The sequence below is a fragment of the Callospermophilus lateralis genome, chromosome 3 (assembly GCF_048772815.1).
Source record: "Callospermophilus lateralis isolate mCalLat2 chromosome 3, mCalLat2.hap1, whole genome shotgun sequence".
Classification (NCBI taxonomy): Eukaryota; Metazoa; Chordata; class Mammalia; order Rodentia; family Sciuridae; genus Callospermophilus; species Callospermophilus lateralis.
Genome location: NC_135307.1, coordinates 28,684,379 through 28,702,284, shown reverse-complemented (window position 1 = coordinate 28,702,284; position 17,906 = coordinate 28,684,379). Strand labels below are relative to the sequence as shown.

At 36.7% G+C, this 17,906-nt stretch overlaps 1 protein-coding gene across 1 annotated transcript in view; it reads right to left on the bottom strand.

The window, feature by feature from the left end:
* Nek9 (NIMA related kinase 9) overlaps positions 1-17,906 on the bottom strand; it is a 39,642-nt gene extending 21,736 nt beyond the window's left edge. Inside the window, exons 1-10 of the mRNA XM_076849841.2 lie at positions 17,528-17,906; positions 14,965-15,142; positions 12,979-13,034; positions 12,374-12,444; positions 10,762-10,867; positions 8,520-8,651; positions 6,678-6,788; positions 5,696-5,760; positions 1,845-1,895; positions 1,255-1,447 (exon numbers count right to left, since the gene is read on the bottom strand). Of these exons, the coding sequence (XP_076705956.1) occupies positions 1,255-1,447; positions 1,845-1,895; positions 5,696-5,760; positions 6,678-6,788; positions 8,520-8,651; positions 10,762-10,867; positions 12,374-12,444; positions 12,979-13,034; positions 14,965-15,142; positions 17,528-17,746 (1,182 nt within the window). The 5' untranslated portion in view covers positions 17,747-17,906. The remainder of the gene's footprint in view (positions 1-1,254; positions 1,448-1,844; positions 1,896-5,695; positions 5,761-6,677; positions 6,789-8,519; positions 8,652-10,761; positions 10,868-12,373; positions 12,445-12,978; positions 13,035-14,964; positions 15,143-17,527) is intronic.

Here is a 17,906-nt window from a genome sequence, read left to right as displayed (position 1 = left end):
TTGTTAAACCACTGAAAACAATGAATTTCCTTAGGGAAAGGAACCAAGGGCCAAATGTAAGGTAGGGTAAAGAAAAAGCAGCATGAAATAAGCCTGAGAAGGCAAGGCCAAAGAGACAGGGGAAAGCCACTAGAACCTGCTCCCATGGAAGCTGAGTGAAAACAATGCTTCAAGAAGGAAGTGGTCAAGGGGAGGGGGGGATAAGGAGGGCAGCAGAATACAACAGACACTAGTATTGCTGTATGTATATACGTGGCTATATAACCAATGTGAACCTGCAATCTGTAGAAAAATGAGAATTCATACCCCATTTGAATCAAATGTATGATATATCAAGATCATTGTATTGTCTTGAGTAACTAATTAAAAAAAAAAAAAAAAAGAAAAAAAAGGGAGTGGTACATGATGGCAAACACTGCCAAGAGGTTAATAAGGTAAGGGCTAAAATGCATCTGTTTTGCTGGGCACAAAGGTGCACAGCTGTAATCCCAGAAACTTGGGAGGCTGAGGCAGGATTACAAATTCAGGGCCAGCCTGGACAACTTAGCAAGACCTTATCTCAAAATTAAAAATAAAAGGGCTGGGGATGTAGCTCAGTAGTGGAGTGCCCTGGGTCAATCCCTTGTCCCATGAAAATAAAAAAAAAAATCCATAAACCAAAAAGAAAACACAACACCTGTTTTATTTTGGCAATTTATCAGTTATTTTGTCAAGACTCAACTGAGTGATAGGGATGAAGGTTTCAATGCAGGTGAAGGAGAAAATGGGAGGTAAGAAACAGCAAACTCACTGTGGTAAGCAGGTAAGAAGGGAACCAAGAAAAGTTCTATGTAAGATATACCTAGGCATCTTCAACCACCAGTGGGAGTCAGAGGTTTCCTGACATGGTGCAGTATTTCATCTATAAAGCTATTTCATAAATACTAGCTGCTCTTAACCTCACAATAATGAAACAAAGTACCTCCTCTAACTATAAATTGAAGAGCCAGGTCTTCTTCTGAGTCCAAAGCTAGGGCTCTTTTAGTTTTCTTTGCCTCTTTCATTCATTCAGAAAATGCTGACAGGTAACCTAGTATGTACCAGGCATGCTAGATACATCAGTGAACCAAACAGAATTTCTGCTCTCGTAGAGCTGAAGTTCCATCACCCCATGTTGCAGCCTGCATCATATGACTAACAAAATGCTTTGACATCATGGCCCAGGAAACAAGTAGGCTGACAGCACTGTTCCAAAAGTCCTTAGCTCTCACTTACCACCCAGGTGTACAGTTCCTTCTCCACTGTGACCACAGCAAAGTGGGTATTCCCAGCACACACCTGCCGGGCACTACAGCCACTCTTGATGACATCCAGTTTCTGGGGGGTGGATTTCCCACCACCCCAAACATAGACTTCACTGGTTCGTGATGTTACCACAGCAATGGGTGCTTCGGTCACGGTGCTTGACCTGCCAGCAACCCCCAGAACAAAGGCATATTTAACATAAAAACAATCTCAAAGAAGACTGCTTCCAGTCTGTTCCCTTAAAAGAATTGCCAATTATGATATAAAAAAATATGAATTGCACAGCAAGCTTTGCAATTCCTGCCTCAGGTATTCATCACGGTTTGGCCAGGCCAGTTTCTAGTCTGATCCATAACACCTATACTTTTCAACATTCATCAATGTAATGCTGTCCATGTTAGTGTAAGGTGAAATTATGGCTCTCTTTTCAGAAATTTAAGCACATGGTGGCTCCTAAGAAGATATCAAAGGCCACTGGGATCAAATAATGCATAGACCTATGTAAGACCCTTCTGGTAGAAATTCAGTACATATAGTATTAATAGTTTCTTGAGCATTACCTTGGTCTCTTTGTAGGTGCATTAAGCAGAGTGACTTTTTCTTCCATCTCTCTACCAAAAGAAAAGCAAAAGACATATGAATTTTGAAATAATAGGTTTCTATAAGGCAACAGTGTCTCTTTAATATATTTCACAGATTTAATCTTATTAACTGAATGTATCCTACAATATGACAATATTTTTAGGAAGGTACCTTGATAAGATCTTGCATTAGACAATTGATTATATTAAAGAGAGTCAGTAATTTGGGGCCATTTGCTTTCTATTTCTGAGAACCAGTCTAGGTTGGAGCAGGGAGCCTTAAGAACCTCTGATGCACATTATAGATATCTCCATCTGGTCTGCCCACTGACTCCCCAAATCAAGCATCTCCAAACCTGGGCTTATTATCTCTTTCCTAAACCAGCTTTGCTTTCTGACTTGCCTATTTCTGTAACTGGCAAACTCCTTCCCCCTTCTTCAATCATCTTTGACTCCTTTCTCCTCCTTTCTTCAACATTTCAAGCCTATGGATCCTACCTATACAGCACCTTTTATAAAACACAAATCTTCCTGTCCAGTCTCATCACCTTAGCTCTGGGCAACTTTATTTCCTATCTATACTGTGGCAGTGCCTCCTAGTCAGCCTCACCATAGTCCTGCCCACTTTCATCAGTTCTTTGCTAACCTAACATCAATTCTAGTACTGCTAAATGACTCTTCCTTAAGCACGCCTCTCATCATGTGAGCTGTTCTCTCCTAAATGCCCAATACTTCTGTACTATTTTTAAATTAAGCCTGGTATTCAAGATTCTCTCTTTGTAGTCTTTTTTTTTTTCTACTTACACCTTATGTTCTGGTCCAGGATTATCATTCTGACTAAATCTATCATAGCTGAACTATTAGGACAGTGCTCAGGTATCAGTAATTTGTGAAAGCTCCTGAGATTTTGCATGGAGAACCCCAGGTCTAGAATAGCTAATCTAGCCAAATAGGACTTTGTGTTTCCTGAACATTTCCCACAACTCCCTGCGTCTGTGCTTCTGATTATGCTATTTTCTCTGTCTAGAAAACTTCTATCTTATGTTTTTTTCATCAAAGTACAAAATTTCAACAAAGTACTCCAGGTAAATATATAATTATTTCAATAAAAATTTCAATTAAAAATTATCAACTAAGGTTCTACTAGTACTGATAGATGTTGGCATATTCCACTGAACGAAACTATAAAATTAACACTTGTTAAAATGCTTACTGCACTGAATAAACTCTATTTTGTCCAAAACTGGGTTGCTGCAGTGGCATACGCCTATAATCCCAGTGATTTAGGAGGCTGAGGTAGGGGGAATCATAAGTTCAAGGCCAGTCTGGGCAGCTTTATAACACCCCATCTCAAAATAAAATAAAATAAAATAAACTGGTAAAAGGGATGGGGATGCAGCTCAGAGATAGAACTGTCCTGGGTTCGATTCCCAGTACCATAAAAAAATGTATTAATTGGAGTATTTCAATAAGAGATCTAAACATTGACTATATTGTTGGGTATAAACTAGATAAAATTTATGAATGTGTTTAACCAGCCCCAAAGGGTGATATTGCTTGAATTGGCATAAAACATTAATGGAAGGTCATAGTGCTATATCTGGAGTATGACACATAATTCTAGGCACCAAAACACTGGTTAGAGGTTAAGTATGGATCAAATGCATAATGTAAGCCCCCAAACTATAAAACTATCAAAAGAAAATAAAGGAGATATGCTTCAGGACACTGGTCTTTTTGGCTTTTACCCTAAAAGCATAGGCAAAAGAGCAAAATTTGACAAATGGGATTATATCAGACTAAAAACTTCTATACAGAAAGGAAACAATCAATAGTATGAAGAGAAATCTAGAGAGGAGAAAATATTGGCAAACTATTAATTCCAGAATATATAAGGAACATAAACAAGTCAATGGCAAAAACAAAACAAAAAAAAAAAAAACCCTCAAATCATCTGATTTAAAAAATGGGTGAATGAGAAAAAAAGAAGATTAAAAAAATGGGTGAGTGATCTGAATATACATTTCTTGAAAGAGGATATTCAAATGACCAGTAAATATAGGATAAAATGCTCAACATTACTAATCATAAGAGAAATGCAAATCAAAACTACCCCAGTTAGAATTACTATTATTAAAAAAATATATAAAAAGTAACAAATGCTGCAAGGATGTAGAGAAAGGGAAACTTGTCAGACACTGTTATTGGCAATAAATTAGCACAGACATTATGGAAAAGAGTATGGGGGTTCCTCAAAAAACTGAAAATAGAAATACCATTTGATCCAGCTATCCTTCTATTGAGTATATATACAAAGGAATTGATATCAGTATATCAAAGAGACACCTACACTTGCATGTTTATTGCAGTACTATTCCTCATAGGCAAAATATAAAATCAGCATAGGTATCCATCAATGGGTAAATAGATAAAGTAAATGTAGACTACACACAGAGTAGAATACTATTCATCAGCATTTGCAGGAAAACAGATGGAGCTGGAGGATATTATAAGTGAAATAAATCAAGCAAAGTAAATAAGCACTGCATGTTCTTACATTTGGAAGCTAAAAAGTTTACCTTAAAGGAGTAGAGAACAGAAGAGTAATTACCGGAGCTAGAAAGGGTGTGGATGAGTGAGGGATGGAGAGATGATAATTAATGGGTACAGGGGTGCAGCTGAATAGGGGGAATAACTTCTAATATTCTAAATAGCATAGTAGGATAACTATGATTAACAAAATTAATTGAATATATCAAAATAACTAGAAGGGAGGAGTTTGGAAGTTTCCAACATAAAGAAATGATAAATGTCTGAGGTGAGAGATATGTCAAATACCTTGATCTGATCATTACACATTATGTATACATATTAAAATGTCACACTATACCATAAAAATAACAATTATTGCACTGATTAAAATAATAATACGTTTGAATAAACACAAAAACACTAATAAAAGATTAATTAAATGACAACAGAATAAAGATAAATAGCAACAATTATGGAATGAGGTACATACTTAGTACATATAAGAACAAGACTTAAAAATGAGTACATTAAATGTTTGAATATTTGAAGGATATATTAAAAAAAGATATAAAGTGTAGTGGGGCGAAAATAATATAATAAGGTCGAATACAAACTAGAAAATTTACGAAAAGATAAGGAATACCTCTCCTTTAAGTTGAGGCTTGAAGCCTCCTACAGGAAGGATAGCCTGCCTACCTCTAGAGACCTGGGACAGAAAAAATCTCAGGAAAGAGTTTGTCAGAAGTTAATAAAGGTTGACCTCAAGAAGTGGACAAGAAGTACATAAAGAACACTCGTCCAACTCCAACACACCATCTCAACAATCATACCTAAAAAAAAAAATGCCCAAATTCACATCTGTATCCAACAGCTGCTAAGCACTTTCTACCAGGTCCCAGACTGAGCACCTTATATGTGTTAACCTTCTTTATTCCTCACCTTACCTCACTCTATAGTGGATAAAACAACAACAACAAAAAAAAGAGTTGTTAAATAATTTGGTAAGATAATGCCAGTACTTAGATACAACCTTATGGATATCAATACCTATACTGTAGAATAGAAAATCCACATACTGAGGGAGTAGAGGGCTTTTGGGTCTCATCAGTACAAATTTAGAGCAAATAGTTAAGGAGGTAAAAGCTAGAAATCACTCTCAAGCAATGGGAGCAGAGGTGTTGGTAGAAAATAACACTAGAGTGGCCAAGTTAGGAAACTCCACCTTTTCCTGTAGTATTTTGATCAGGCCTCTATAGCAGTCAAACATCTCTAATGAAAGTGATCTATTTGTACTTTACCTCCTGCGTTTCTTGAGAAGAGGACGATCCAGAAGTTCATCTGCAGTGGGTCTCTGCTCAGGATCCTAAAAAGTAAAAATAGATTAGTTTTCACTTAAAGGAAATGGGTAATATTGGATCTAATGAGAAATTTCACTTTGTCTTATAAGGATGAAGATTAATTAGTCAAAGACTACTGTACATTAGCCTTTTGTTTCAAAAATCACCATTTCTTAACGTCACATTCCATGTTTAATGCCTATCCTCTTGTCACCATCAACACTATACATGAAAGAGGATGTTTATAATGCATGTTCTTCACTTGTTCAATTAGGGTAGTAGCTCTCAAACCTCAATACATGTGGCACAGAATAATCACTGGGGTGCATATTACAAATATTACAAATAAAGATTTTTAAACTTTAGCCACAGAAATTCTGTTGGTCTGGGGTGGTATCCAGAAACATAATTCTTTTTTTTTTTTTAACTTATAAAACTCTAACTAGGTGTGGTGATGCACACCTGTAATTCCAGCAACTTGAGAGACTGAGGCAGAAGGATCACAAGTTCAAGGTCAGCCTCACCAACCATCTTAGCAAGGGCTTAAGGGAATCCCTGTCTCAAAATAAAAAATAAAAAGAAATGGTGATGTGACTCAGTGGTTAAGCCCTATTGAGTTCAATCCCCAGTACCAAACAAAGAGAAAACACTACAATCAGAAACTCTACATCTCTGACTGCAGTTTACAAAATCAATTTATAAATTTTGACTGTAAAATATAGAGCACAGTTTGGATGGCAAAACCATGTTGAAAATTAATATAGCAAAATAATGTAAAAATTTGTTAGTAGAAGTATTTAACTACCATGAGTTGCCAATACCAGAATGCATTTATCTGGGAAGGTAATGTGGTTCTGTATGGTCTGTATCTATGCCATATCCTAAACACTGAGGCTAGAAAAGGAAAATGTAAAATTGAAATCAATATATAAGTCAGACCTACTTGGTCAAGACACGCATGGACCATTTGGATCAATTCCAAAGAGTACTGGCTAGAATCGACTTCCATGGCACGGATTCCTTGCACAATCTTCACACACAAGTTGAGTGGGTTCTATGAGAAAATGATGACTGCATTGTTCCTGGTTATATAAAGATGACATTATAATCTACCAGCAGGGCTCAGGGATGTCTGTGACCATTATTTAAAGAGTTGGCAATTGTTCTATATTAGGTCTGATATAATATTGTAACTATCAGTATGCATCAGCAAGAAATGGTTGGGGATGCAATGCTGCTATCAGATGAAATTAAGCTAAATGGCCAAAATGGAGATTAAAACTATGACTATATAGCCAACAGCATATTGCTCAGAATATATTATAATCTTCAACTGAATTCCAAGATAAAGGAAAGCATGATTAGTTACGCTTCTTTACTTTAAGTAACTCTCCTGCCAACTAATTTATCTCCTAATGTATATATCCTAAATAATAGCTGAACAGGCAATAGAGTAAATAATACACAGATATCTTATAATAACAAGGTGATAAGAATAAAATTATTCTAATTTTACAACAATCTAATTGAAAGACCAGTAGGTATATTACATATATGATCTTTTTTATGTTTACAAAGACAAGTTATTATCATTATCAATTTTTACACAAGAAAAATGGGGCTCAGAGATATAAAGTAACTTGCTCAAAATTACACTTAAAGTAAAAAGAAAGCCATCCTCCAACTAAAGTCTGACTCCAAAAATCATTTTTCTTCCACTATATTATTCTGGAGAATTAGATGATACACCTGAACAAACTTCAGGATTTAGAAAAATAAATAGGTCTCATAAAAGACCAATGAGTTTGCATTATCTTATATTTGCATTTTTCTTTTTTTTAATATTACATTTTCATGTTTCACATACAATATCTAAAAATTTTCATGAGGGACTATATATTGTTTGGGAGATATATGTTGTTTCCAAAGATTGAAAAAAAATAGAGGATCCAAGAAATGATTTGCCTAAATTCTCACATCTGATTGAAGGAGAATAAACATGAATTCACTTTAGCTATTCAAGTGGTGGTCCATGGAGAAGCATCATCAGCATCATCTGGGAGCTTGTTTGAAATGCAGAATATCAGATCTCTACCTGAACACTGATGAAATAGAATCTGTATTGTAACAAGATGTCTAGGTGATTCTGAATGCATATTAAAGTTTGAGAAGTGCTCCTTCATATCAGGCTTTATTTTTAAAAAAGAGAAAATTATGTAAGCTGGGTTGGTGGTACATGCCTTTAAGCTTGTAATGCTGGTTACTCAGGAGGCTATGTTAGGAGGATCAAAAGTTTTGAGGCCAGCCTGAACAACTTAATAAGACTCTGTATTAAATTTTAAAGGGTGATGGGATGTAGCTCACTGGTAGCATACTTGCCTAGACATAAGAGGCTCTGGGTTCAACCTACAGCACCACATTTAACAAACAAACAATCAATCAAACAAACAAAAATGTAGCCAGAGCATAAGAATTGAAATAACTTTTCCAAACCGGAGCATCACATGGGTGATGCTAGAGCCAGTTTTAAAATCAGAGTCAACATATTCAAGTATAGTGCTCAAATTGCTTGATTATGGTCATTTCAGTAGGGAATTCATGTTGGAGATAAATCTAGTCTACAGTATTTCAATGATATAATACTAATCTGGTGCCTGACTACAGGTTATTTTTTAATACAGTGATTTCTGTTTAAGAAATCAGAAGCTCAGAGATAAATGAAGTTGATTCACTTAACCAATCTGAATCACTTGCAAAGACAATGTGGGATAATACACCAACTTACTGTAGCATCAAATGTTCTCTTGAGTGTAAGCAGTTCAAAAATGACACAGCCGACTGCCCAGATGTCAGACTTGAAATTGTATTTCACTCCTTGGCATAGCTCTGGAGACATGTAATATGGGGTTCCCACAAGCTGAACAACAAAGAAAAAAAACAAAAAATAATTTCTCTTTTGAAGTAACTATATTAACATTTTAGTTAAATTTCCTATAAACTAGTGTTAATAACATAAAACATTCACTAATAGATCCCAAAATGGTTTTTATGAGATGATGCCACTATGGGGAAAAATTTTATTCATATTAAATTTCTTGGGTCAGTTATAAAAGGGCAATCTGTGATAAGGGCACTAAGGTTAACTTGGAAGGCTCAATGGCTCTGAGTCCTAGTTCACACAGGCTTTAGGCATTCAAGGCCTAGTGAAGACTTCACACAGATTGGGACAGTCTCAGTAAAAATTCACTAATGTGAACTGGCAGTGGGGAGATGATAACTGAATGAATGGGTTAAAAGTTCTAACTGAAATGCACCGGAATGAAACTTTTTACATGGCTCAATTCAACGTGTGTGATACTAAAGTAGCTAGTAAATTTCTTTGGAATTTGAAGACTGTCTGGCTTTAAGAATGAGTTTGGAACATATCTTGTATACAGAAATATAATAAATTGAGGTATAAAGGTGTATTAAGCATTGTAATGCAAAAAAAATAATAAGAGAGTTCATGTAAAATAAATAAATAAATAATTAAAAAAATAAACACACACACAAAAGAATGAGTTTGGAAATAAAGTGTTCTGTACAAAAGTCTGTTTCTTCCACTATTCGGGACAAGCCATCTTTACTCAACAGAGAAAAAAAAATTTTTTTCAGATGACATACATGTCCTTTATAAATTTTCAGATAATTCATTGCATTTAAATGGCTTAGAAAAGTCAAGTCTGGGTTTTATCAGATTGTTCTTTTCTTTTTTTTAAATATTGTTTTAGTTGCCAATGGACCTTTATTTTATTTTTTGATACATGGTGCTGAGAATTGAACCTAGTACCTCACACATGCTAGGCAAGCGCTCTGCCACTGAGCTAGAACTCTAGCCCTATCAGATTGTTTTTTGATAAGAAAAATCCATATAAGGATATAATTGCATGTTTAGAAGCTTAATTTGGCCTTCATCATACAAACAAATGAGTTTCTGAAACAGGGACTCACAACCCCATATAATAAGAGAACTCATGTAAATAAATAAAAATAAACACACACATATTGCAGGCATATCTCGATGTTATCCAAAAAACATCAGGATAAAGATAATTTTTTAACTTACATTTCCAAGTTCTTTTAGGGATAGAGCATTATAAAAGCAGAACAATCATAACTGTATATTTTTTGGGGGGTACCGGGGATCGAACTCAGGGGCACTCGACCACTGAGCCACATCCCCAGCTCTATTTTCTATTTTATTTAGAGACTTGTTTAGTGCCTCAGTAAATTGCTGAGGCTGGCTTTGAACTCAGATCCTCCTGTCTCAGCCTCCCAAGCCACTGGGATTACAGGAGTACATCACCGTGCCTGGCAGTAATTGGATTTTATAATTACTAAAAAGATAAGATCCTTGTGTCTTGTGTCTTCTTTTTACCCAATCAAAATCAGGTATGAAGGGAGTCTTCTAATTCAGACTGTGATTATTAAAGAACTGATTCTTCACTGGGCATTAGGCTTTGCTTGTAACATAGGCTTCTCTCTGAACCAGAAGCAGAATTCAAAGGAAACACACACAAAAAAAAGATTTTTGAGCTGAGATTGTGGCTCAGTGGCAGAGCTCTTGCCTAGCTGTGGGAGGCACTGGGTTTGATTATCAGCACCACATATAAATAAATGAATAAAATAAAGATTCATCAACAACTAAAAATACATATATTAAAGAAAAAAAATATTTTCAATGTCAATGTGATGGCACACACCTATAATCCCAGCGACTCTAGAGGCTGAGGCAGGAGGACTGCAAGATTTAGGCCAGTCTCAGCAATTTAGCAAGACACTGTCTTAAAACAAAAAATAAAAAGGGCAGGAGATGCAGCTCAATGGCAGAGCACCCTGAATTCAATCACTAGTATAATCAAGGGGGGGGGGGGGAAGGGAGAGAGTGTTTTGGGGAAAATGTGCAAGATTTAGGGGGTATGGTTCTCATGGAGCTAGAAAGGAAAAGGAAAAAAAAAAAGAAAGAAAGAAGGGCAACCTGTACTCACCGTCTCAGCCATGGAATATTCGGAATTAAGTTTCTTTGCTAGGCCATAATCTCCAAGTTTTATCAGGTTTGCCTTGGTCAGAAAAATATTTAATGTCTTTATATCTCTGGGGAAAAAAAAAAGATGCCATGTATGAAGTCCATATAGTCAACAGTTTTATCTTACCCAAACATCCTGCCAAGATTAATACACAGTAAGTATGAATATATTCTCACTAGTCAGATTCTGTTATGGGGCCCCAAATATCCCACACAGTGATCATCACTTTCACACATATTTTAACACTGAAAAGGGGACTTAGGGAGTAAAAGCAAAAAATTAACTTCACTACACAGGACTTTCACAACACAGAGTGTATCCCATACCAATGACACCATTAGGAAAAGTTGAAAGTCAGATGAGAAAATAGGGCTGCAGGCAACCATAATTCCTGTAAAATACACTATCTTTGCAACTACCACTTACACCTTCAATTTCAGTATTACTGCAATTTAGCATCTGATTGGTGTCAAGGTTTTAAAAAATCTGTTAAGGCAGAAGAGGCTACATGTCTCAGCATCAACACAATAGGCTGTTTTAGATCATCTAAATAAGCCACTGACTCTTTTGCCAAAGATGGATTGACCATGTATAAAATAAAATAATCCTAGTTTAGATTCTGGCTTCCTCTATTGAAATATGTGAATAAACCAGAACAATATACTTCGCTACTTTTAAAAAGAAAATAACATGCAACAGTAGCCATCCAATAGTCATCAAGAATTACATGCTAACTACAGTTTGGTGAGGTAGCACATATTAGTAAACCCAGCTATTTGGGAGCTTGATGCAGGAGGACCACAAGTTTGCAGCCAGCCTAGATAATCTAGCGAGATCCTGCCTCAAAAAAAAAAAAAAAAGACTGGGACTCAGTGTTTGAGTGTACCCTTGGACTCAATCTTCAGTACCCCATCCCCAAAAGAAGGGCATAATGATGTAGAAATGCTCTTAAAAATGGTTCTATTTAATAGACAGAAATAAATAGAAACCTGTTTTGTTCTCCCTAATTTTTATCAAATATTTAGTAAAATTGCACAACTAATCGTACAAAATGCCATTTATTTAAATTAAAATAGCTTAATTACAGAATTAAAAACAATTGCTAATTATTATTGCACAGAGAAAACATTTACTGTGGATTCCATCCAGATTAAAACTATTTCTCATACTACCTTCTCGGCTCTCCTGATAAGTTAATCTACTAAACTCTAAGATACCTCTACAGGTAATGTAAGTGGTATCTAGCTACTGAGGAGATTCTTCCTAGATCACAAACATGGTTTAATCTCAAAAAGTGAAGATAATCTCTCTCATTATTCACTCTTTCCTGTCCTGATTATATCAATGGAAAAACTCTTGTTTGGTAAAGAAAAAAAAAGTGCTAGCTGGGCCACCAACTCAGGAGGCTGAGGCAGAAGAACTATAAGTTTGAGCCTGGGCAAAATAAAAACTAAAAAGGGTTGGGAAGATAGCTCAGTAGTAGAACTCATTGGGTTCAATCCCTTAGTACTGCAGGGAAAAAATAAAAAAATAAAAAAGAAGAATCCATCCATACATTTTCTTTATTCATTACCTATGAAGGATTCCAGCTTTATGAATACAGCTCACTGCTGAAACAATCTGAAAAAGGTACCACACCACCATCTGCAGAGACAAAATAAATTATATTTGTTTTGTAAACAAAAAATTCATTTAAATAAACACACACATGAAACAAAAACAAACAAACAAAAAAGGAAACCGCAACCAGAGGTTATGATTCAACATGACTTGACATCTTTTGCTTCTACATTGAATAGGCAAAGAAAAGTGGTAGGGGATAAAAAGAAAAAACAGGTCACCATAAAACAGTTCTATTGTCATAAAATATAGTATAGTGGAACAGTTTCTTTCTCGTAAGAAACTCAGGAAGAATGCAAAAGTATGGAATACTGTGCATATCAGCATACAGTAACAGAACCAGAAAAGAAAGTCCAGAGTAAACCATGATGTAGAGGTAAAACGTTCGGGAAGCAGCTAGACAGGTTTCTTGTTAGAGATTTTCTTTCTAATGATCAGAGTCCGGAAGGAGTCCAAATAAAAGGGAAAAAACTCTTCATTGTTTGAAGAGTAAATATACAACCAAAATGTAAGAATTACTTTATAATTTCAGCTTCCTTTCACAGACATATAAATTACCTCTTCCTCAAACAACTTGTCCTTCTGACGAAGGATTTTGTCATACAGGTTCCCTCCTGAAATTAAACAAGAAACAGGTTTGAATGCTTAATAGAGATAAAAACTTGACTCTATCTAATAGAGTTTTAACAGGTGATGCAAGGAAATGAAGGATTCAACTTCCTCTCTAAAGGAAACAATTTCTTCTCTCTTGGCCTTTCACAGGGTACAAAACTATCAGAAATATTATGAAGATTCCCCTCCCTAATTCAAGACAAAAATGGGAAGTGTGGTATTTTTAGAAAAGATGACAGTAAAGACCATTCCTATAGTAACCTAATAATGAAATAGCTTCAAAGTCATGATTTTCTTTTCTAGACTTCTTTTGAAGGAATCGGCAATATATATATATCTTTTTAAAAAAATATTTATTTACTTTTTAGTTGTGGTTGGACACAATATCTTTATTTTATTTATTTATTTTTATATGGTGCTGAGGATCAAACCCAATCTGCAATATTTTTATAATTCTCCCAGTGTGACTACTAGAACATCTGGGTTATGTCTGTGATGCAATGTTTTACATACAGGGTGCATATGAACAATCTTTTCTTCCCACTTTCTACTGAAAAGGTTTCCCAAAAAATTCACTCCTAGATTGTTCCCAATCATTACTCCCTTTATGAATTTCTTCCCGTGGAATAAGTATTAATTTGTTCTCACTTTTTTATAAACTAATACAGATTGCAAACAATCCTGGCTTGTCTTACTTTTGGCTGCAACTTATACTTTAGCCTGGGTAAATTTTTATAATTTCTCTTCCCCTGCTATTTAATAATTCGGAGTTTCAATAAATGTATCATTTGTTCTGGTTCCTCCTAACCACAAAGAAACTTCTTTTTTTTTTTGTAAATTTTTATTATTAGTTGTTCAAAACATTACATAGTTCAGAAACTTAACTTCTTAAGAAGGTTTCTGTTACTTAAAAATTTTCTACTACAATATCCTATATTTACAGTTGATCAGAACCAGAAACAATTGTGAAAGACCAGAGTCTAGGCAGAAAAGTTATAAGTGAAGAATATGCTGGTACCTCTTTAGCATGCAGCTCAGAAAGGGACTTTGGGTATTCTCTTGTATAGGATGTACCAAACACTTGCTACATACCAAATCCTACCCTAAGGGTTTTAAAATATGATCTAATACAACCCTATAGCTAGATACAAACTTTTTTGATGTTGTTATTGTTGTTACTAGGGATTGAACCCAGGGGCTTTTAACCACTGAGCCACGTGCCCAGTCCTTTTTGTTTTTGAAATAGGGTCTCATTAAGTTGCTGAAACCATCCTTGAATTTATGATTCTCTTGCTTTAACCTCCCAAACTGCTGAGATTAGAGGTGTGTGTCACCAAGCCTGATTATCAATAAACACATTTTAAGTTGAGGAAACCAAGGCACAGATAAGTTTCTTGTCCAAGGTTACAGAGCTAGAAAGTAGAGGGACTTGGGATATGGGTTGTCTATTTTCCTATTAACCAGGCACTACTCAAATCTTACACACAAACGATCCAAAGAAATCAGACATTCCGTTATGATCTTTAGATACCTTGCAACAGGAAAACTTTAGCTAAAGTCAATAAAAATAACTATCACCTATAAGATTTCATTAATATATCCAGTGTTACCATACCACACTATGTTCCTAATGGCTAATATTATTTCATGAGGAAAAAATTTGAAAAATAAATGTCATATCCAACTGAAAAAACATTTTGAAGATGGAACTATAATCACAAGGAAGAATATGAATACTCAAGGGAAAATCCCTTCCCTTATTTTGTACAACACTTCAAAACTCTCCAAAGCATGAACAATTTCTCTTAAACTCTAGAAATCCATTTAAAGTTTTATCACTATATATGCCTTTTCTTGTACTCTTTCCCTCAAGGTAAGTATGAACATAATAAGAATGACTTGCAGAGGAAGTCCCACTGAATTCTACCTTACCATTACAATATTCCAGCTCAATCAGCAGGGTAGTATTGTCCATGAAGTGATTGTAGTAGGCAATGATGTTGTCATGCTGCAGCAGCGCCAGAATAACAATCTCATTCAAGGCATCACGACGTTCCTTCTCAGACAGCCGGGTCAAATCAACTTCCTTCCACACAACCAGTGAGTCATCCTGCAACAAGTAACAGAAGCATTGTGCTTTCCTCTTGCCCAGCAGTGAATGAATCAACACCCAGATCTGTAAGCATAGAAAGAAAACATCCTAGAGGGGCAAAGATCAACTCTTAATTTTTTCCTTTAAACAGATGTAAGTTAAAGGTTCTGCATATAATAATTATAATCTACTTTAGAACTGGAGAAAGTAATGAACTAATCTTACTTCTTACTTTATTGCAATACTTAATTTGCATGATGTCAGTTCCAAGTAAAAATATAAGATGGGTACAGACGTTAAAGATTTTATTGAGGAACCCTATAGGACTGCTAGTCAGAAAGGAGACTGCTGCAGGGCTTGAATATTGAAAACGAACTGGATAACAGCATCCACAGCTGATCACAGCTTCTTATAAAGTGAAAATACTAAGCTTGCCTCTAATTTTATAAATTAAGATTTTCCTAATGCTTTTCATTTACCCCCTTTCAAATGGGTCAGACCCCATGGTGTACCTTTATGATCTCCTGTCACACTTTTCTCTATTCATAAAAATTTACTGTAGCTCCTCATATCTATTCCTTTTTACCATACCTCTAATTCTTTCCTAGTACTGCTTCCCAGCCCACAAGCATCTCTGCCACATAACCCTCTTTATCCTTTTGAATGCCTCTGTCAGGACTTTGAAACTTCTCTGGAAACTTTAATAAGCCTTTTATTGTACACTTATTGAATGCAACCATTCCCTTAGTTTTAAGCATTGTATACCTAAATGGCATTTATCTATTCGTTTTCATTCACATACATATACAACTGAAATGCTCTTTGTTTTCTTACTTGGCTTATCTTCTTTTTTTTTTTTAAACTTGTTGATGGACCTTTATTTACTTATATGTGGTGCTGAGAATTGAACCCAGTGCCTCACACATGCTAGGCAAGTACTCTACCACTGAGCCACAACCCCAGCTCCGGCTTATCTTCTTACTAAAACATAACCTTCTAGAGGGAAAGGGCTGCTTCTAACTAAACCTTCACAGATCTAAGAAATATTTGGTGATAGGGATAATGCTCTACAATTCTGGAAAAGTGTGATCTAATTCAACTCAAGACAATAGTAATCAATTTAATAGGGTAATAATGGAAAGGGATGAGCAAGAAAATGTGAAACTAATTGCAGTCCAAGATTTACTTCTAAATTTTAAATGGGCAACATTCATCTTATTCAAGGCAAGTAAGAAAACAGACTACTAATATGTAATTTAGAATAACAGTAAATCTAACATTTTACAGTAATGTGGCATTAGGATAAAAAGAATTATTTAAAGATATTCGCCTGCAACCACCTCTTCTTTCAGTCTTAAACATATGCTGGGGTTGGGGTGGGGAATAGCTCCAGAGGTAGACAGTTTTCCTAGCATGTGCAGAGCCGTGTTCAATCCCCAGCAGGATAAAACAAAACCAAATCAATATAATCTGGCTTGGAACAGACAGTAGAACTGCAGATGGATCACCTATGGATGAATCACCTTCAGCTACCTCAGCAAGTCTCATTAAATGTTTATCCTAGAGCTAAAGTTTTAAGACACTAGTTACCAAATCTAATTTATGGTTTTTGAAAGGAGAATAACCACTGTGGAGTTGAGTATACATTCCTAACTCGGGAAATCAGTGATCCATGGATTTTTTGTAAAGGATGTATATACATTGTGAATGTGGATAGAAGAGATTGAGATCATTCTGCTTACGTTGGGTTCTCAATTGGGTCCTTGTTCCCCCAAGAACTTAGAATAACCAATATTTTTCCACATATGAAGCCTGCAAGATGAACACTAGTGAAGAAACCAACACACAGCGATCTTCCCAATGATCTTCAAGAAGGACATCCAATTGAGTGATCATTTATGAACTTAATGACAAAACTAGGCAAGTAGAGGTATTCGGAAGCAATACCCCTCCTCCCCACCCCAACCTTTGAAGGCTACACAAGGAAAGGAAGGAAGTTTTGGCAACACCTCTTGTTCCTATACCACTTTCACTTACAGTTTGCACACACCTTCGTTTGATTCACGAAATAACCTTAAAAATATAAAGGTAAGGTTTAAGGTGGGGATCACTAAGTCCAATTTAAAGATGAGAAAACTAAATCTCATGGACAGTTCTGTGATTTGCTCAGGTTCCCCGGGTAAACAAAAATGACCGGTTAGTGGAAATCAGTAATCTAAGCAATTCCTATTGCAGGTGAGTTGAAAGAGTGGTGAAGACCCTGACACATATGCCTTGCGGGTGTCTAAACATTATGCAAGGAGGCTCAAGACGCGTAGGAAGCCGGGGGCAGGTCGGGAAGGAGGGGACCGGGAAGGAGAAGCTCGGGGCGGCCTGGCAGCGGCCAGAGCCGAGGGCCGCTACCTCGGTGCGGCGGTACAGCGTGGCCTCCCCGAAGGCGCCGCGACCCAGGACGCGGATGGGGATGTAGTGCAGCTCCTCCTGCTCCGCCGCGCCGCCGCCGGCCCGCGGCCCCGGACTGGCGCTGGGCCCCGGGCCCGAGTCCCCGCCACCCCCGGACTCGCTTCCAAAGTCCGAGTTGATGGAGTCGCAGTGCCGCTCGTACTCGCCCAGCACCGACATGGCGGCGACCGCGGCTCCCCGGGACCGGCCTGCGTGTCCCAGGCGGCGCTGGCCAAGCAGCGTTTCACTCGGTTCTGACGCCGACCCGCGGTTCCATCGGCCCCGCAGCCCCGCAAGTCTCCATGGTGGCTCCGGCGCCCTGACCCGGAAGCAGTTGTCG